At 37.8% G+C, this 21,403-nt stretch overlaps 1 protein-coding gene across 3 annotated transcripts in view; it reads right to left on the reverse strand.

Annotated features, from left to right (window-relative positions):
- Positions 1-541: 541 nt before the first annotated feature.
- The window catches only part of PDE7A (phosphodiesterase 7A), a 72,358-nt gene continuing 51,496 nt past the window's right edge, over positions 542-21,403 (reverse strand). For 2 of the 3 annotated variants that reach the window (XM_085221188.1, XM_085221189.1), the window contains 10 exons: positions 15,606-15,757; positions 13,783-13,846; positions 11,409-11,504; positions 8,360-8,460; positions 7,077-7,208; positions 6,695-6,786; positions 5,960-6,104; positions 5,074-5,170; positions 4,094-4,174; positions 542-2,690 (listed from right to left, as the gene is read on the reverse strand). In XM_085221188.1, the coding sequence (XP_085077314.1) occupies positions 2,479-2,690; positions 4,094-4,174; positions 5,074-5,170; positions 5,960-6,104; positions 6,695-6,786; positions 7,077-7,208; positions 8,360-8,460; positions 11,409-11,504; positions 13,783-13,846; positions 15,606-15,757 (1,172 nt within the window). In that variant the 3' untranslated portion in view covers positions 542-2,478. The remainder of the gene's footprint in view (positions 2,691-4,093; positions 4,175-5,073; positions 5,171-5,959; positions 6,105-6,694; positions 6,787-7,076; positions 7,209-8,359; positions 8,461-11,408; positions 11,505-13,782; positions 13,847-15,605; positions 15,758-21,403) is intronic. The other variant, XM_085221190.1, reaches the window with a different exon arrangement.

A 21,403-nucleotide genomic window follows, 5' to 3' on the forward strand; every position in this document is an offset into this window, starting at 1 on the left:
ACATCTATTCCATAATGCATTCCAGGATCCAGATGGGCTGAGTGACTCTCAGCAGCTGTAATGCATTACAGATGTTCTCAGGAACATACGAAACAATTAATGTTGATACTCAGCATAGATTTTTAGAATTTCCAGACAATGCTTTGAGGAAAAGGGATTTTGATTTTTACTTCAGTCCAGTGTTAGAAGCTCCCACATACACTCATAAATGGGATTAGAACCCTGGCGACCTGCTTAACAACAAATGGCACAGGTTGTTTATCAATATTACATTTAAGTAGTGCTATATACATATTTATAAATCCATTTCCTTTCCCTTAGAAATACTGAGACATATCTAAAAGCCTGCAACAAGCAGCAAAGTCGATAGAGCCAGTGAGGCCCTGTCCTTAACAAGGCCACCCAGGATGGCCCTTTGCAGAGCAGCCCGCTGAGGAGAGGCCACTCATAGCCAGCTCAGCACCCACACTCACACTGCCTTTGATCCTTCTCCCCGGACTCAGATAGCAAAAGAAGGAAGCCGACGCAGGGTCAGAACGAGTGATTTCATTACAAATTTATTTCTTTAAACATGGCCACCTCGAGAATTACAGTATTACTTCAGGGAACATGAAAGAATAACCAACAACTTAATTTTAGAAGGGAAACGAACAGGTAAGTCAGAAGTTGTTTTCCATACAGTAAGAGGCCAAGCCAATAAATTCCAGAATCTGAGGACAATTTCCAAATCCAAAGCTGGGCTCAGTGTACAGTGGAAGCAGACTGCAGCCTTCGCCGCCTTTCTGTACTGCTGGACTCGGTTGTAACTTAAATGTACGGGAGCAGAATGCAAAAAGATCTCTTTTACCAATTAAAAGTTAACAGCAACAGGCACATATTAAAATGACTACGGCAAAGCCTTACAAACGGCTTTACGCTGAAGCTCTCTCCCAAAAATGGCTGTTGCGACAAACTGTAAACAGAATCAATAAACAGTCTTTTACAAGAATAACAGGGAAATACAAATGAACTAAAAGAAAGCACCAGTTTCTCAAATCAGCTTACAGTTGTGCTTACTGTACTGAAAACGATGTCAAACAAATTACAAAAATGGAATGTTGTTAAGTTTAAAATTAGTCCTTTAATTTTGTCCTAAAAAAAAAAAAAAACGTTTTCTCCTTTTCCCATCCAAACCCCACCAACGGGCGATGTTTCAGCAGAGGGAGGAACAGGTAAACAATGCACTTGGTTTTTTTTGTAATTTTTCTTTTTTTTTTTTTTCTTTTTTTCCTTCAAATCACAAACAAATTTGGTCACTTAGCTTTGTGCATAGTTTAAGGCATCTGTAGCAATCTGTTACAGTTTCCTCCCCGATGTGGCTGTTCATGAAATTGTCACATTCTAAAAGAATAAATAAAAAAAAAAATGCTGCCTTTCAAACCCTGCCCAGACCCTCCCACCCCACCCCACCCCGCCCCCCACACAGACTCACGCACCCACACATACACACACTGCAGCAAAGGGGCATTTGTACCCTTGTTCTGAAGGACACGCTTCCCATCCCGCTTTATTTCAGATTGGCAAATACCCTGAGCTGATTATGGTGTTGAGACATTCCACCTTTTTTTTTTTCTTGCATGTGCAGTTCAAGTGTACAATAGTGAAAACAACATGCAATGTTTTCACTGCAGAATCGCAATGCAGTTCAGATGCCCTCCCACCCCCCCCCAATCCCCCCCTCCCACCCCTTCCCGAATTCTGAAGTGTTTTCCGCTTTTAAAAAACTGCATTCCCATACAGCACTGGAGTAAAGCTTGGCTGTGCTCTATGATGAATGCTCAGTTCCCAGTGCACAAACAAAATTATGGCAAATGGGAGGCTTTTCTGGCATCCAAAAAACAAGAGCTGCAGTCTCGGATTTGATCTTTTTCTTTTAAAAAAGCAAAAAACCCAGGTTAGTGGTTCCTTCACAGCCATGCGCAAAGGTTAAGTCTAGAACCCATAGTTTCAGAGTACGTTTGTAAACATCAAGTCTTGCCAGAGGCAGCAGAGGATGGGCACTTCACATTTCCGTATTAAAACAGGGACTGAGTGGAAGGTATGCTCTGAACACATTCATGCAAGTCTCGCTAAATTCCAAGGAAGTGGAACGATCCATCTCAAGTCTTAGATTTGAAGACCGTGTTTCAAATTTCACTAAAGAAAAACAAAGGTGTGGCACAATGAAGCCTTCGTACTGTTCCTCCAAGGCTCGGTCACCGCTGTGCTTTGCATATTCAAGGTTCCAAACAAAAACCAACTGAGGCATACGCATATTGCTCTATGTTCAGATCTCGCAGTTAAAAAAAAAAAATCAGGTTCAAATGTCTGTGTTGAAGGAAAACTTGGAAATAAATAATGCTGGCATCATTTTACCAAGACCTCAGGTGGGCAAGTATCTCCTTTAATCCAGCTGTGCAGACACCGAGAGAAGAGGCAGTTTTGTCATGAGGGCTGAGGTCAGGACAATCGAGGTTCCTGAGGTAATATGTCTGAGTCCATCTCCTCAAAGGCAGGGTCAGCATCCTCCCCGCCGCCGGACTGTTCTCTCTGCACCCCCTTCCAGCTCGCCTTGTTCAGTCCCAGGTGGCCGAGCATCGTCTGTGACAGCCGCGTGTTGGAGAACCGGGCCCACTCTGCAAACAGTGGCTCCACCAGGTAGGTCATGAAGCCTTCAAGACAGCAAACACACACAGCCAGGTGAGAAAAACAAGGAAAGAAACTACGTAGCTTAAGAAAGATGTAATAATAAACTAAACCACGCAGAGTATTGCACTCAGTATGGCTTAGGGGACGACCTGCTGGAGAGGAGCTCTGTGGAGAAGGACCTGGATGTCCTGGTGGACAACAGGTTGGCGATGAGCCAGCCACATCAGCCAGAAGACTGAGAGGGGATCTGATAACTGTTTGTAAATATCTAAAGGGAGGTGGGAGGCAAATGGATGAGGCCAGGCTTTTCTTGGTGGTACACAGCAATAAGACAAGGAGTAATGGCCTAAAACTTGAACACAGGAAGTTCCATACTAACATGTAGAAGAACTACTTTATGGTAAGGGTGACAGAGCACAGGAACAGGCTATCCAGAGAGGTTGGAAGGCACCTCAAAGATCATCTAGTTCCAGCCCACTACAGCTCCCTCAGCCTGTCTTCATAGGACATCCTTGTTGCCCTCCATTGGACCAACTAATACTGGATTACAAGATCATATTTTTTTTGCAGAACAGCGATCAAATAAAGGAAAAATATTAGAGAACGGGGAGAGAGAGTCTAAATCTTTGTTATCTAATCAGTAACTAAATCACATAAACTACACCATAAATCTCTTTTAGAAATGTAGTTTTTCTAATAAATTAACTCATGAATGATTTAAACATGGGTGGGAAGAATAAAAAAAGCTGATTCTTATCACAATATAAACCTGATTAAAAATACTGAAAAGCACAGTCAGAAAAAATTTTTACCTGAAAAGGATACAAAACAACAACATACATTTAATTCATTCTAAGCCAATCTGACCATAAAGCATTCCATGATTTATATTTTTGCTGCACCTATTTGCAGTACCTATTCACACAAACAAATGTAAGGCTACTAAAGTTGTGCTTGCTTCCATCTGTAAATTACAAAAACATGATTTTTCCAACATTCTAAATTAGACTTGCAGCTGATTGAACAGATGAGATCTTCTCGATCTCTAATTTCAAACACCAACTCATGGTACAGTTATGGTTAAGTATATTGCTCTTCGCAAGGTTTGAAAAGATTCCTATTCAATCTACATAAACTATTTAATAAACAAGTCAGCCCTTCTGCTATTTTAAATCCAACTCGAGTTAGCAGTAAGTAATATCATGTCTCTGTGGTTCTCTATCAGTTCTGTATCTACTGCCCTTACTAAGGCTGTATTTAAACTGACTGCTAACATTCCAGAAAGCTAAATCCAGAAAGCTGGAATCCTCCTGTGATGTGCCACACAGACAGACCAGGCAGAACTTGCAGCAAATGTACGGATATGGTATTTTTTCCAATACACATTCTGAATGGGATCTACTGAAATACACAGAACTGCAGTTACCAATCTGGATGTTGGCAATGGTCTCTGTCTGTCGGTCACAAAGTGGACTCACACCCAAGTGATACTTTTTTTCAATATCTCCTAAAGAAACAGAAGTATAATACAACAGGTTAAGTCAACAGGTCCAATAACATGTTTTTTGGTTTGTGTTTTTTTTTTTTTTTTATCACACAAGCAGTAACAAATGAAAAGCATCAAATCAATGGATTCCTGAACATACTTCCTTGCAAAAACTCCTGGGCTGCTGTAGAAATGACAAATTAAGACCCCCTCACCCCACTTTGCTACACAGAAGACAAGAGTTTGGCCTTCAGGAATTTCTCACTAAGGGCAATTTGCTGTTACACTTCCACATATCTTTCTCTGACAATAAGTTCCACGTGCTTAGCACTCAAGAAGTCAGCTCTCCATTTTTCATAGCTGTGCACATTAGCATTTCTCAAATCAATGTAAACCAGCTTTGAAAAACGAGAAGTGCAGGTTCTTTATTATTAAAAAAATTCAGTAATTAGTGGACAAAATTCATTTGTCAATTACAAGCTTAATCAAATGTTGTCCATGTAATTAAAGCTACTAATTATCAGAATCTCTTCTTTCCTAGCTTCTTCCTGCTCACCAACAGACCCTTACTGCCAGAGAAATTTTTAATATATAAGTTCTGGCAAGAATATATTTCCTAACTTACTGAAAGTAGCAGGAGCACGTAAACTGAACTGATTATGCATCTGATGCACCTTTCAGGATGGAGGATCTATTGAAACTGCCATTCTGCATCCAGAATTCCAAGTGGTTTTCACCAGGTGTCAGTAGCACCAACCTTTTCCAAGAAACACAACCAGTATAGAAAAAAAATCCCACACTGTACTGTAGATCTGTATTAGTCATAAATATAAGTCACTATTTATTCGTAGGCAGCTATGACTCATGATTGCTTTCTCCACACTATAAATACATCATCTGCTATCCATACTCTCACTTGCCTTGATGGAAGAACTCCTCTGTTACTTTTTCACTCCACTGCTTACTCAGCTCCCAAGTCCGACACGGATTACAAATATCAGCACACTTCAAAGCCATCTAGGAATTTAATACATAGCGTTAGGCCATCCGACTGACCCCTTCCTTCCAACAGTATCTCCAGTTACCTATTTCCTGGCAGCAGACATTTTGCAAACAACAAACCTACCTGTCATTTGTGCTTCCCTCTAGTTGCATTCTATAATCACACTTAAACACTTGGGAAACAATTAGATCTTGTGATCATCTCTGAGCAATACCAAAATTAAGGCAAGTCAAAGCATTTCAAGGGCATTACGTTTAGCGTACGTACCAATAAAAGAGGCAGCAACAAACTCAGAAGTGTCAGTGTAAGCAAACAGTATGTGTTTCTACCTCTTAAGTTTACATCTTTCGTAATGGTTTGCAAAGGACAGAACTTCTCAACTGTTTGTCCATTTTCTTTTGCAGTCCACAGAACAGATCTAACAATACATACATCCATGAAGCTGAAGCTATGAAGCTGATTCAATTAGTTCTACTTTTTTTCCTTCTTTGCTGAAATGTGTTCTAACTAAACATTTCACAGTTCTGAGACTGTCCTGGAGTCATCAGAATGCAAAATCTAGTTCTTAGAAGAGCATTTCTCCTTGTCTTAGTAGCTTTAAGTTTTCAGACTACCAGCATGTGATATCTCTGGGACTACGTGCTAGGAGGAAGGGAGGAGACAGAAGTGGAGGAACAACCTTTTGGTAGTGAAACAAAACAACTGAAGGTATTTATTTCATTTTTAACATAGCCTAGTATTTAGCATGTTAATTGTTTTTGAAATTAAAATCATGTTTTCAAAAAACATAACAAAAACATCACCTGTAAAATGAAGTGACGGTGGTTCGCATCCTCTAAACATAGGTCTCCTCTATCCAGGTGGGATCGGAACATGGACAGATACTCATTTTGCTGACTGATGTCTGTGGCAAGAATGAGATCACCAATCTGGCTTTCCATCAGCTGCCTGAAATTAGAGGTACCAAGTATTCAGAGAGGATAACAAAGAACAATAGCTATCACTAAATTCACGTTGGTTGTGGGTGGGATTTTTTTAATCATATTCATTATTATGCAGATGCAAGTCACAAGCTTACTGATCAGCATTTTCACAGCAGTTTTTTCTTTTCTTTTTCCTGCCACTTCCAAACAAATATTGGGACATTTTATTGGCAGCTGAACAACAGATTTGGATTTTCGTTTGTTTTTCCCCAAATACACACAAATTAATTATTCAAAGTGTATTGATTGTTAACACAGGTAAGAAGGTTCTGTGCTCAACTACAACCGCAGTGACAGAACGAGAAAAGGTTTAACATAACCAGGTGCTTGTCTATAGCTCTTCACTGTGCTCACATTGAATGTTGTGTTCCAAGTACTACATTGCACTGCTCTATCCCAGCAGCAAGGAATCCAAGAATTATTAAAATGGTCCAGATATCAAATTTAGGTAATGAACTGCCATGCAATAATTTTGTTTGTTTTGTAATGCTCTCTTCATTCAGATACAGCTTACCTGCACCTTAAACTGAGACAAATTACTTTGTATAAACGTACCTGTTTTCTAATGACATATGTGCAAATAAACCAGACTCTCTCAGCAACCCCACTGCTGATCTCCAGTGATGGTTCTCCAATACTGAGGTATTCTGCAAATGACAGCAGATATTACAGGTATCAGTGACTTTTTTGTACTTGAATGCCTTACACTAACAGCTGTACCACACAGAGGGCTTCTGTTTGTTTGTTTGCTTATAGAGAGAACCAGGTCCCTCACATCCTGAATACTTCATCAGCTCACAGTTTTATCCCAGGGGCATGGAAACACTCTTTCAATTCACACCTACAACAAGCTAAAGACACCACAATTTATATTCCTCTTCTGTTCTCCGGAATTCTCCAAACCCAATTTCAACAAAGCAACTGATTTTCTTCTTACCTTATACAAAGTTGCTAAGTAATGGTTTGTTTTAATTAGGAAAGGTTGGTTAACGCCTGGGTGATCCAAATCGTGTGTTGCAGCTGCAATTAAACTGAGCAGAACATCCCACGGTGTTAAGGATTCGGACAGCTGTAAGGTAATAACAAACAGAAACTTGTCAGCAATACAAGCATGGCCATAGCTGCATCAGTGTCACATTTATGGTTTTCTTTTTTAATAGTTAAAAACCAACAGGAATTCGGTGAAAAGTTAAATAATGTGAAATCAATATTCTACTCAGTCTCCAGTTTTTTTTGTTTAAGACCTAAACACAGGAGGAAAACCTAATTTGCACTAAAACAGAGGACAGTATTGCACGTACAAAAGTGCAAGGGAGTTGCAGCTTTTCAAGGACAGGATGTTATAGGCTATTTTGCATTTATCATGTACTACACCTCATCTTTATCATGTTGGTGCAGCAGAACCAGTAACTGTATATGTTACTAATGTTACCAATTCCATACTTCTATCTGAAGCATTACAAAACATTCATCAACAGTATTAGACTAAAAAATGCTCAGTTACCAAACTGTGTGCCTTAATAAAGGCACACGGGGTATCAGCTCTGCTTCTTGTTGTGCTAAAAAGGTGAGTCTGGGGAAAGGAGGCTGTTTGCTTTGTTTTTTTGGGGGGAATTTTTTTTTTTTTTTTTGCTTTTATAGTAAAAACTGTATGTGCACACAATACATTGTTCAGTTTTGGGCATCTTAATATCTCAGTACAGAAAGGACACTGAGGTGCTGGAGCATGTCCAAAGATGGGCAACAAGGCTTGTGAAGGGTGTGGAGAATACGGCTTATGAGGAGAGACTGAAGGAACTGGGGCTGTTCCCTCTGGGGAAAAGGAGGCTGAGGAGAGACCTTACTGCTCTTTTCCAATATCTGAAATGTGCTTACAGTGAGAACGGGGTTGGTCTTCTCACTGGTGACAGGACGAGGGGAAATGGCCTCAAGTTGCACCAGGATAAGTTTAGGTTGGATATCAGCAAAAACTTCTTTACAGAAAGGGTTGTTAAGCACTGGAACAGGCTCCCCAGTTGAGACACCATCCCTGGATGTAAAAACTATTTGGATGTGATGCTCAGGGACATGATTTAGTGGAGAGTTGTTAGAGTTAGGGTAGTATGGTTAGGTTGAGGTTGGACTTGATGATCTTTAAGGTCTCTTCCAACCTGAGCAATTCTATGATTCTATGATTAAATGCACGTATTTCCACATGTATAACTGAGAATGCTTCCTTACCTTAGGCTCTTTTAAGTAACAGTGCATGGCCTGAGTCACATCAGCAGCATGAACTGCATTATGATAGGGGTTTTGACTGTGATAATCTTCTTGAACCATAACTGCAGGAAAATAACAAATATCTAAATTTAAATAAAACAGCAATTTTTTCATGTATCATTTTACATCTCCTTGTTAGGCACAGAAATATGCAACATCACAAGTTACACACACATAAAAGTGTCAAAGTCAGTAAATTGTCAGTTGAACCAAAACCAAGTATAAAAGATTTTTATGTGAGGAAACTTTTCCACAAGAAATGAGCTACGTGTAAAGCCATCTCAGAGAAAGAATTATACAACTTGAAATCAATATATTATCTGAGATGCTTTGATTTCCAAAGTCTCCCTTTGAAAACACAAAATGAAGATGATCCTATGAACCAAAGCACTGGGGTGACTAAACATCATGCCTTGAAAACAGACAAATCAGAGGAAGTAGGCAATGTTTTACTGTCACAGGAAGTGCTTTTCTTTCCTCTTCCTACATGAGAATCCACCTCTACACAGTACGGGCATTTTCTAGTACTTGTGAACTTAGGGCACTTCAAGCCTATATACGATTTAGAAAGGAATCTCATTAGGAGTGGCTAGTCAGGACATCATCTAAGATTAATACTTCCTGCTCATCTTCTTCCTTGTTTTTCTCCTCCATCTTCCTGACTGTCTTTGAACATAAGTACAACATTTTAAAGGATATCCACATTAGCTTGAATAGAAAGAGTAAAAGAACTATAACATTTAAAAGGATGGAGAGAAGATCTGAAGAGCAGCAATCAAACTATACTTTAAATTGCAAAGTCTTGCCTGATGACACATTAGTTCATCCAAGCCAATCTCAGAAGAACACTTTCCTGGCTGACTACATTCTGTCATTCCCATCCAAACATCTTTTCCTACTCAGTTTACATGCCAGCACCCTCCATGTGATTGTGACTGTAATGTTAGAGCAATGCACAGTATTTGTGAAGATTTGTGGCTTATGAAAAGCCAAAAAACTGTAACCACTGTGTAATTTTGCTGGCACTCGGCACACTGCTGAAACCTCATATGGACAATAATAAAGAAAATAAGCATCTCTGGGCTCTGTTAACCAGAGGTAGAACTCAATTTCACATATTCCTTATGTCTACTGAATGAGTGAAGACGCCCATCATTTAATCCTCTGTTTTTAAGGTTTCATAAGCTGGTCCAGATACTCAAAGTCTATTAAAATAAGTTAGAAGTATTCTAAAGTAGAATAAGGACAGCATTTTGAATGCTGTTTGCCTTGTGCTTTTGCAAAAGGTAGTGCCTTGTATTTTCTCTCTGAGTGTGGAATAAGAAATTGAAAGCATACAAGAGGAGCTGGTCAATCTCCAGATAACCCTTTGAAATCACAAAAAGACTGTGTGCATATAAGCAAATATATGTATGTATTTATGCATGTATACATATACGTACATACACACAAACACAAAATAAAATATTAAGGTTCCACTAAGGACTAAAACCAGATTTCTCTTCTTAAAAAATAAAAGATTCTAGTAAGTTCTCAAACAAGATGGATTTTGTGGGGCACTGGGGAGTACATGAAGTATCAGTCATCTGAAATTTTACTTTCAGATTACTATGACCTAGGGTATAAAGGGCAACAAAAGAAAAAAATGATTTAATGCCAAGAAGCATTACTCACAACAAAGCTCCTTGATTCAACAGATGGGCTGGGGCAGAGCTAAGAAATGTTTTGTTACTGCTGTTAAGTAGAAGGCAATAACAAAAAGAAAATGATGATTGATTTCAGTGTTAGAATAAAATGTTGCCTTCTCCCACAGTCTAACACCATTTTAGTGGTTTACAGTTTTGAATTCTGATTAACTAATCCAGTTATTCCTAACTGGAGTTTCACTTCAAGTTAAATACTCCTTTAATAAATCTCCACTAGCCAGAGGATAAGCAAGGTGACAACCAAACACAGTTACAACTTCAACAGCTCAAAATCAGATTTCTCTTAACTGCTTTCTGCACACATCTATCCAAATACCAGTCCTCAAGGTCAGCTTCTGTGTCTTTTTAATACCAGAAGGAGTTGAGTTCCTTTTTAAAGATTAAACTCATGACAGAACAGATAAAAATTCTCAAGTAGAAAGGGAATTCAGTGATGAAAACAAAAACATTCCATTATTTGAAAGTGGAGAAAAGCCTACTGAACGTGGCTGTCTTCCCCGTTAAATGACAAGCTTCAGAACCACAATACCGTTTTCTCTGAAACTGAGAAACCCTGCTAATAGGGATCAGAAACTTCTTCCTCCTGCTCAGTTAGAAATCAGCATCCCATTCCAGAGAATTAAATAAAAGGTGCCATCACAGAAGAAATGAATGATGGAAGCCTCACACTGGGGTCTGTCCCTGTGGCACAGGGATGCAGCTCCTTCAACTGACAAGTGGAAATAGCACTTGGTTTGAATGCTTCATGTTGTATTTCCAGTTCTTCCCATTGAAGCTTTCACAGTGCCACAGGCACACACAGCCCAGTAACAGTCTCATGCCCTGTTTATGGAGACAGTAACCTACAGCACAGTGAGTACTTGTATGAGAGCTTCAGCAAGCAAGACATGGCATCAAATTGGCCAACATGGTATGATCAGTATAGTTATGAAATTATACAGAAAGTGTCAGAAACAAAAGCTGAAAGAGAAATGAAAATTGCACCAAATAAAGGAGCAGTCCATCTTTCTCAATAGAATTGTCACATGAATGAATTCACATTCATTTCTGAAATTTAGATTTAATAAAAACAATATAGCATCTGCCATAAACATACCAATACTTGCTTGGTTTTAACATGGAGACGTCTACAGTCACAGAAACTTGAGAGATTTTCTCTCAATTGATACAGTTAAAATTACTGCACGATCTGGACAGGGTCGGCACTCTTCAAACCTTATTGCTAAACTACAACCAGCACTTCAGTTAAGGCATAAAAATTCGGATAAACAGCAATATTCATCATAATAAAAAGCTGTATTTACCCAAAAATCTACGGAGTTTCATCGTATCTAACTGGAAGTGTTCAATTAGTCCATGAAGATTAAACAGATGAAAGGTTAAGCTGACTAGACTGTTTCCTAAAAATAAGATGAAAATACTAATTCATTGGAAGTCATGAAATCAGTGACTTTCACAAGAAACGTATTTCAAACAAATTGGACACAAAAATTACACAAGCAAATTTCTCTGCATCATGATAAATACTTAAATCTTCTTGCATGATAAGATTCCATTAGCTGACTCCTCTAGTGACTGCCAATATTGTTCACTGCCAAATGACAGGAGGAAAATGTTACCAACATTAAAAAAAGCAAGAAGTTTCAACGTTCAAACCCATTACAACAGTATTCAACTTAGTGGTATGTTGCATCGTTAGTTTTATAGACGGACACACAGCTCAAAAAGGAATACAGAAATCATTAGAAAAACAAAAAGCTCAATCATCTCAATCATGTACATTGTACAGATGCTGTCATGCATTTTCATCTTTTTTGCGTGTATGAAATTATTATTTCAGCCAGAAATCCAATTAAAAGTTCTACATTTCTCTAGGAAATGTACATTAAAAGCTAATAATACATTTCACCTGCTCACAGCGATAATACTGCAACCATGTACAGTGAGAAAGCAAACAAAGCTGTAAAAGCCAAGGAAGTAGCTGCATGTTTACTGTTTACCTGAAATAGTTTGCAAATTATTTACTCTGCAAACAGTACGTAGTGAAGAATTACTCAGGGTCAGTACATTTACTCTGACAATCTCATTTAGCAGGAATCAGATAATCTAGCACAGGCAGAAACTGAGATACAAAAGGACAAACAATCCTGCTAAATCTAACTTATCATTGGCTTGAAGTATTTAGGGGTGCCTGCCACTTCCTCTCTGTAAGATACACAGTTCTTTAAACAGCATTTACTGAGCAACTCATTTTTAACAGGTTTGCCCAGGGCAGCTCACCAGGTGAAGCTGCATGTACAGCAATGTTGTCTATTCTACCCTTAAGAACATCACTGTTCCCAACATGCTTCTAAAACAACAAAATCAGGATGCAAAGAGGATGGTTCAGAAAGGCCTCCACATAGCTGCATAGTATACTGGAAGTATATTTGAACAAAATGCATACTTACAACAAAAAAGGCTCTGTATCAAAAGGAGGACTTCAGATTACTCCCCTTCTGCTACACTAATCTTTAATAAGCTATGTTTACAAACAAGTTACCTTGTACAAACTGCTTTTTGAGTTAGAGTTTATGATTATCCATACGAGCATTATATCTTCCTAAGAATCCCCACTGTTTCCATTTTTATATTCACATGTTGCTTTATATCAAAATGTGAGGATACTACTTTTACTCTAGTTAAAGCATTGAAGTCAAGCATACTTTTAACAAAATATCAATGTGGTGCCATATTTTGCTTTCTGAACTTAGTTTCTATGTCTTCTTGCCAAACTGTAAACACTAACTGTATCTCTGCTAACAGCTCCATCCTACTGATGGAAAAATGGCACCAGCTGCTCCCTGCTCACAGTCCAGGCTCCAGGAGCTTTCCACTGGCACAAGTGCCAGTTTCCTTGGACTCGCACATCTCTTTCTTCTTTCCATTGTTCCATATTAAAATACAAACATTCTCTCTATCCACTGCAGCAGTCCACCTCTTTTCCAGCACATTTACAGATCTCTTTTCCAACTGACTATCCATAGCTTCACAATACCTCACTCGATTTATTTTTTAACCAACTCTTTCCTACTGCCACTTGTAATGGGTATGGTAAAACCATAATCTTTTCTCCTTTTGTATTTTCTGTAAACCATATATACAGCAGTTTATGTCTGCTCACCTCCTAATTCTCTAGTTATTCTACCAGATATCGTAATTACAATGTGTTCATACTGTTTTGCCTTTTTATTGTGCTGTAATGTAATACTAATACAACTGTTCTACTCAAAATTCAATTTATCCAGAAAAGTAATTGTTCACTGCAACCGACCTTTTGCACACAGATGTAAAAATTAGCACCATTCCATAATTAAAAAATAGATTAAATGAGCAAGATTATCAATTTATATTAAATACTACTTACAGTAAAAAAAAAAAAAGAGAAAGAATACCACCTATAAAGTACAAGGGCATCTTCTATATATCAGTGATTATTATCAGTACTGACATTAATGGCATTTTAACAGAGTGGCATGGCAAATCAGAATTTAGATTGAAGACTGTTAAAGCAAAAAGTACTACGTGATGAAATCTTTGCTTTTTAGTGAACCAGCTACCACATACCACAATGTAAGAGCAACAGCTAAGTTATACTAGGAGATACAAACACAAGAGAAAAGAAAAAAGCAAACTCACCATTTGTCAGTCTATCAAAAAGAAAGATATCAAAATTCCAGTTTCCAACCTTCTCCAACATACACTGAAAGAAAACACAATAGTTTTAATTATTTTTCCCCTCAGTATGTGGCTATCTTCCTATAGGCCAGAGGAGTATTTAAGCTTTTAAGGACTTGCATCGGTCTCTGAATTTCCACACACAAAAACAGCAATGTAGATATTCAATTTGTCTGAAAATTGGAAAACTTTAAAATATACGCTACAAATTAACAGACTGAAATTTGAGAAGCGTCTCGACAGTAAAATTTGAGATTTCCCCTTCATCCTCTAATCATTTTCACAAAAGTAGTACGAAAATTTAAAACAATTAGGTTAGAAGCAGAAGCAGCACGACAAAATAACTGTTCAAACTTGGAAAATAAAATTGAGACACCTTAAGAGGCCCACGCTTGACATTTCATGCAATCATCTTAACAAAAGTACTGATCAACAAAACTCTGTCAGATGACTTCCAACCTTTTGTCTCAAGATCTCTTCCAGATCTTCCACTTCAAATTTTTGCAACAAGGTAATAATCTGTAAGTAGTCCTTTAATTACTCACTTTCCCTTTTTGTTAAAACAGGGAAAACACTGCCTAGATGTTTTCTTAAGAAAATAAGAAAAGCTTGTAATTTCTTCATTAGAAACCATCTTTTCACTTTACACCTCACTGGACTATCACTTCACAGCTGCTATACATTCTTTCATGAACACAGATGGACAGTAACACGGCACTTTCAAGGCCTCAGAGCTTAGGTCACTACCTTTGCTATCCTACCTCCATTAGAATTACCTGCCCAGCATGTCTTACAGTGGATACGTGCTTTCTCAGATTCTCATCAAATCTGTAGTTGTGATCTCAGTACTACGTACTAGCTTTTCTCTACTGACCATTAAATTTCAGTTACCAGAAGAAATACACAACATTAACAAGATCTTTCTGCTGTCAAATTACACGAGTATTCTTTAAATCAATCCTTAAGGTTATCAGATTCTTCCTACACTGTAGCCTGATCCCATTCAGTATCAGCGCACTGTATTACAAGGATACTCCTTTTGTGCATAAAAGTTATCAACAAAAAGCATCATATACTATCAGTAGCAAGACACAGCCTTTGGGCTCTTAACAACCTATAAATTTGGCTACTCATTCCCTGTCAGCACTATATCTCTCCTGTTTTCAAATTCACTAGCCCTTTGTCCAGCTAACAATTATTTACTATCACCTGTCTTACCAGTTTGCTCTAGTATAGCACAAGTACATCACAGACACCACACTTTTCTAGAAGAATTGCATATAAAAATATCATTTTGGCATAATCTTCTTCTGACAAATTAATACGTTCTATCGAGCTTTCAGTGGTAGCTAGTCACTCCTTCAGATGTTCACTAATGAAATTAGATTAAAAACGAAAAGGAGAGGGAGGGTAAGAGGTTGTCCAAATTGCTCTACCCCATTTGCTAAATACAGTTACAATTTCTTTTCTTCACTTTTTCTTTAACTACCACAGTGTAGCCTTTACTTGACATTCAAAAAACTGCAAGCCACAGAAGTATATAAGCTCTAAAAATTATCTCACTGAGCTTAGAAGAGGTGAAAGAGTTTGTCAGAAGTCACAGAACTTTGGCTGGATTTTATAAAGGTATACACACATAAATGCACACATACACACACATATGAAAATACATGTTTAAAACTTGTATTTACTTGCACTGCCTCTTAACAAAAGATATTTATATGTGAGTAAACAAAGAAGCATACTTGATAAAACGGAGATAAAAATTAATTTAAGCAACCAACCTTTGCTTGTCCGTTATAATCATCATCTAAAATGTTTGAAGAATTTGGAACAGTGATACCACGGAAAAAACGGGAAGATCTCAGGTAGCGCTGGAAACTAAGCAACCTTCTCACATTTCTTGCAGACACAGACACCTCAATTTCAGAATTTGCTATAAGAAAAAACAAGAGAATAAATACTGTCTCTGAAAAACCTTTAGTAAAAAGAGACTGCTCAAGGAAGGTTGGTACAACTGCGCTGTTCTTTTCCTTTTGTTGGCATAGCAAACGTTTCAGCCACAATTAAAGATCACCATGAAGAGTGAGTGCAGAAATATGGCTTGGAAAAGAAAGTTTTCTATTTAAACACCCTGTGAAGGAAAACAAATATTTAAATCATAGGAAGACTATATACATCTCGACTAAGGAACACTGCTACAGCTAGGACAGAAATGTTATGAAAATTGAGTAAAGACACAAACAATACCGCAAGTAATTCCTTTTGGGAAACTTCTGTCACATATACATATCCAGTTCATGTCCTTAGTGTATTGATAAAGTAGTTAAAAAGAGCATTACAAATAACTGTACACACATGTTAAAGCTCCAGAGGTTTTCTTAGCTTTACTGACAGTTGAATGATGTAGGTGCTCATGCAGATAATTTTTACAGTCTCTCTTCTGCCAGTAAAACTACCACATTTATTTTCACTGCATGTGATTTGCTTTCTCAGCAAAATCACTATAGAATGTGTTTGTAGCTTGTTTTCAAAGCACAATCCACATGAGTTGTTTAATTCTTACTATGCTAACCAGTTTACCTATCCAGAGGACACATGTGCCCAATTTCACTCACAGGGTCCAGCTGTTTGTTTCAGAAACCTGAAGACTAAAGTACACACAGCTAGTTTCTTTGCAACACTCCAGATATCTTCAGCCTGAAGTATTAAAGACCAAACTTCACTTTCCTTTACTTTCTTTTCAGCATTACTCCCAACAGCAGTTTCACACAACCAAGGAGCCAATGATGTTGATACTCTTTCACTTTGCCCAAGAAGATTAAAAAGAAAGAAAAAAAACATATTAAGACAAAGTAAAAGCAAAAACTCTTTTCCAAAAGTACAGACCCTGAAAAACCAAGATGAGCCAAACGTGCATAGCACAGGGAGCTTGCCATTCCCCAGAGGAGACACACTAGACATCAGTGAAATAAACAGCTGCAATATTTGTTCTAAAAGCCAGACTAAAATATGCTACAGGCAAAGGCACAGACTTATTAACAAGCTAAATTAAAAGTCTCAGTGACGTCTAGTGAGAACAGTTTGATTCTATGCAAAATAAAGCTTTACCCATAATAATGGTTCTCTGCAGTAACTATAATGTATTTTCTGCCCTAATTTACTCATTAATATATTTACTTCTAGTCTACAATAACAAAACATGGGAACAATTAGACTAACAGCATACTAACAGTATCTAAAGTACAGCAGCATTTTGCATCAGCAACCCTCATTAAGAGCAACCGAAAGAACAAAATTGGTACAATCTTTCACATCTCCCTAAAAAGCATCAGGAGACCAAAGTTCCCATCACTTTCAAAGAGCTAAAGCAGACGACTTCACATGAAATATTTTCATCCAAGTCATCACAATTAAGGACAAGAGCATTTCTTCCAAAGAGGCTGATACATGTATATCTTGATTATGTAAGCAGGTGTACTACATATAAGAAAAGTTTCTTATACAACATTCTTACATACAAATACTGATAATACAGTATACATTTATCTGCTTGCTGTAAGACAGCTTGTTAATGTTAGGGTACAGTCTGAGACACTGTCAGAATACAGAAGCTCCTGCTTACAGAGGGTAAGCTTTGAAGATCATCTCTTTCAATCTTGATTGACTCAAAACCCAAATTTCAGACCAGAGGTCATCAGGCTTGAAATAAAATAATAGGCAATAGTTATCCTTAGGTCATAAACGTATCTAAAACGTCCACAAATCCATATGCACAAAGTCAAGGAACTTAACTAAATCTGAGTAAAACAAAGCATCTCCAATAGCAGAAATCAGTGCTCTTCAGAGGTACAAGTAGTTTTCTCGATCATAAATAGCCTTTTACAGCTCTGGAATCAACAAAAAGCTACTTTTGATGTTATGCTACAAATAACTGTCATAGATGCCACTTATTAGTCTTTGGTAGAACAGCACACTGTAGGTAGCAGAAATAAAACAAAGCATGATCATTCAACTGTGCTTGCCTAGATTCCACCTACTTTCATGCTTACAAGACATTTGAGGAGTTTTGCACACACTTGTTTTAATGTTTTTCCTTGTAACATGGGTATAGAGGCAAATTTTTCAAAGGAAATGCAGTTTCCTGTGAAGCTGAACATTCACGACTTTTTAGAATACGCTATTGAAATTAAGCTTAAAAATAATCATCTATCTGAATTATCACATTTGCACAGCTCGTACACAACTACCCTTACACATTATCCTACCTTTTTCTTCTTTTCCCTAAATAAGAGGGAGAAAGTTCAGCTTGCAACCATCTTGTGGTTCTATAAAGCACAGCTGATGTAATTCAAGCAAGCTACAACAAATCCAACTTTGAGCTTTCTGGGCAGAAATAGCCAAGATAGGAAGGGGCTTCTGCGTCCATCTGGCCCAACCCTTGCTTAAAGGAGGACACCCAGAGCATCCTGCTGAGGATCACACCCACATAGTTTCTGATTATCTCCAAGGAGGACACTCCACAGCCTCTTAGTAATCTGTGCCAGGGCTCCGTCACCCACCTCAAGTAACAAAGCACTTCCCTGATGGCAAGAAGGAATCTCTGTGGGAAACTTCCAGTTTGTGTCCATTGCCTACCTTCCCCATCACTGGACACCACTGTAAAGACTGATGATGTCCCCCTCCAATCCTCTCCTGCAGGTTGAAAGCTCCCAAGCTCTCCCACAGGAAAGGTGTTTCCTTCACAGGAGAGGTGCTCCATTCCCTTTACCACCTCAGGTGCTACCCACTGGACTCTTTCCATTATGTCCAGCTGTCTCCTTTACTGGAGAGCCCAGAATTGAAAATATAGCTCCAGGTATGACTTCACAGGTGCTAAGTACAGGGGAAGGGTCACTTCCCTTGAGCTGCTAGCAATACTGCACCTAATGCAGTCCAGGATATTATTAACCTTCTTAGTGGCAAGGAAGCACCACTGGTTTGTATTCAACTCGGTGCTCATTAGGACATCCGAGGCCTTCCTGATCAGGCTAATTGCCAGCTGGGCAACTGGTACCTGAGGCTGTCCTTCCCCACGTGGAGGATTTGGTATTTCCCTTTGAACTACTACTTATTCCACACGTAACCTTCAGTTGAACTTTGGATATGCAACTTGACCAAACATCTGATCACTGCAGATCTAAATGATGGGAATAATTTCCAAATGAGAGATTTTGAGCCCTTCCAGAATACCTTAGTCAAGAGGACTATACACCAACCCAGAAAGTGAATTATTTTCTGACAATTAAACATTTGCTACAGGACATTCTGGGATATGTGAGTCACATGTGGAGGTTTGACAGGTAATTTAAAAAGCAGACTATAAAAGAAAATTGCTAGCTTTCACAGAAGGAAGAAAATGTTTTTTAAGCCACAGGAACACTGATGGTACCCATGCTTGCAGTTTCCTTTTCATTAGAAAGAAACTGATCCCTCTGAGTTCAGGCAGATCAGCAAAGATAACTTCATGGGAGTCTGTAAAGTAGGAATTATACAATGGTGCAATTGAAACTTTTACCTCCTAGCACAGGAAAAAAAAAAAAAGAAAAAAATAATTTTCCATTTATGTATGCAATTAGTAAGAGAATGTCAGCCTGCTCTCTTCTATCATTAGCAATTAGAGAACCTACAAAAAAACAGAGATCAAAGTATTCACAGTGGAAAGAAGCCGAGTCAAAAATGCATCACATTTGTTCAAGACAAAACATACTACAAAAACATTCCCCCTTTTAACCCAAGCATACTTCATTTCATCTGCAGCCTTCAGTGTGTCTTCCTAAAGTCTAATACTGAGCAGTTGTTTTTAAGAGATAAGGACAGTTTGAGGACAAATTAGAATGAGAAAATAAATAAGCATATACGACATGAAAGCAAAGTCAGGATGTGGGAACTGTTAAGAAGGAAGTTTCAGCATTCAGAAATGGCTTGGCTACAAGGAACCAGAAGACTGCCTGTCTAGCCAACAGTAACTCTATGACATTCTTTCTTAAATCTTCATTTTCCCACTTCAAGTTAGAAAATCATCCTATGATTTTTTATTCCCCAATTATTTTTTCATTATTATTACAATAGCCATATTCTTGTTTCTAGGCATCCTAGAGAACTGATACAATAAAAAGTGACAAAGTGTTCCAAAATATAGAAAAAAAAATGAACTCTCCTGTTTAATAACATCAGTTATTTTAGCTTATACATACATACACACTAAGAAAATAAAGTAACGCAAGTTGCCTTCTTGCAACAGATTTCATCTGCATTCCAAGATGCTTATTTTCATCTTCTCACTTCCAATCTTTTAAGTGTGCTGTACTTCATGAGAAGCTAGAGGCAAGTAACTATCACATTTCATGGGGATACTCAGTATTTTTTTCCCCCCCTCACAGTGGGGGGATTATGAAATTAATATGGAAAAGTCAAAACTACCTATAGACCAGTATTTATTTCCTGCATGTTTGTATCCTTTGTAAGGAAGAACAGCAAGAGGAGAAATGACAACTTCATGGTGGTTTAGTTTGATTTTTTTATTTATAGAAACTAAATCCTAGCAGAAACACCTCAGCTTGATTTAAATGCAAAAAACAAAGATTCGTGGCCTCTGATCTGGTTTTGGTGAAAATAAAACTATCAAACATGAACTTTACCTCCATGTTTTCTGTGCTAGAGCACAAAATATAAATATATGTTAGCCATGACAAAAATTGAGTTTTCCTATTACCAAAAGAAAAAGTTTAACCGGTGGTATCAGTTATAAACTGCCATTAACGGCAAAAAGAAATTTTAAAAAATTGAAAGGATGGATCTCCCTTAGGTTTGAATATCAAACTGAAGTTTGACTTGCACAGGTCCATCAGAGGAAATTTCTTCTAAAAAAAAAAAAAAAGACCTAAATAGAATCTCTTCTCTTTTCATGGAATTAACCTCTCATAGTTCTTTCATAATAAAGCCAGCTATACATTTACATGGCAGATAATATTACCAAGCCTGAGATAAGTTTCTACTACCTGTAACAACATACATTCAAAAGAAGTGTAAATGTTTTTCTAAGGCCTTCAAGAATACAAATCATTTTATATTTATGAAAAATTTAAAGCCATTATCTAACCCTCAACACCACTAGAGGGACCCATATGCTTTCTAATTTCACATCTATTCCTCATCGCACCATTAGCAAATGCATTAGATTCCTGCTTTTTCTTTCAGTCCTGTTATTTAGCTGTTCTATAAGTTTTTCACTGTCACGATCTGCCTTTAAGTACTCCTAAGACATCCTGTATCAAAATCATTAACAAGAACTATGATTCAGTTTGTAAGACATGAATTCAGGGAAGACTTGAAAATTCACATGTAAAGATTACTGGTGTTTAGATTACCTTATTATAGCTCCTGTCTTCCTTAGAAGACTATTCTCAAGTGCTGTTGGCATCACTAAGGCAATGCATCCCATCTTAAAGTCAGGTCAGACTGTCTTAACATCTCCTACATACTAATTTTTGTACCATATTCATACATGCTCTTTTAAATAATCAAGATCACTGAAAATTAA

This window comes from Meleagris gallopavo, chromosome 3 (assembly GCF_905368555.1).
Source record: "Meleagris gallopavo chromosome 3, MGAL_WU_HG_1.1, whole genome shotgun sequence".
In the NCBI taxonomy this organism is placed as follows: domain Eukaryota; kingdom Metazoa; phylum Chordata; class Aves; order Galliformes; family Phasianidae; genus Meleagris; species Meleagris gallopavo.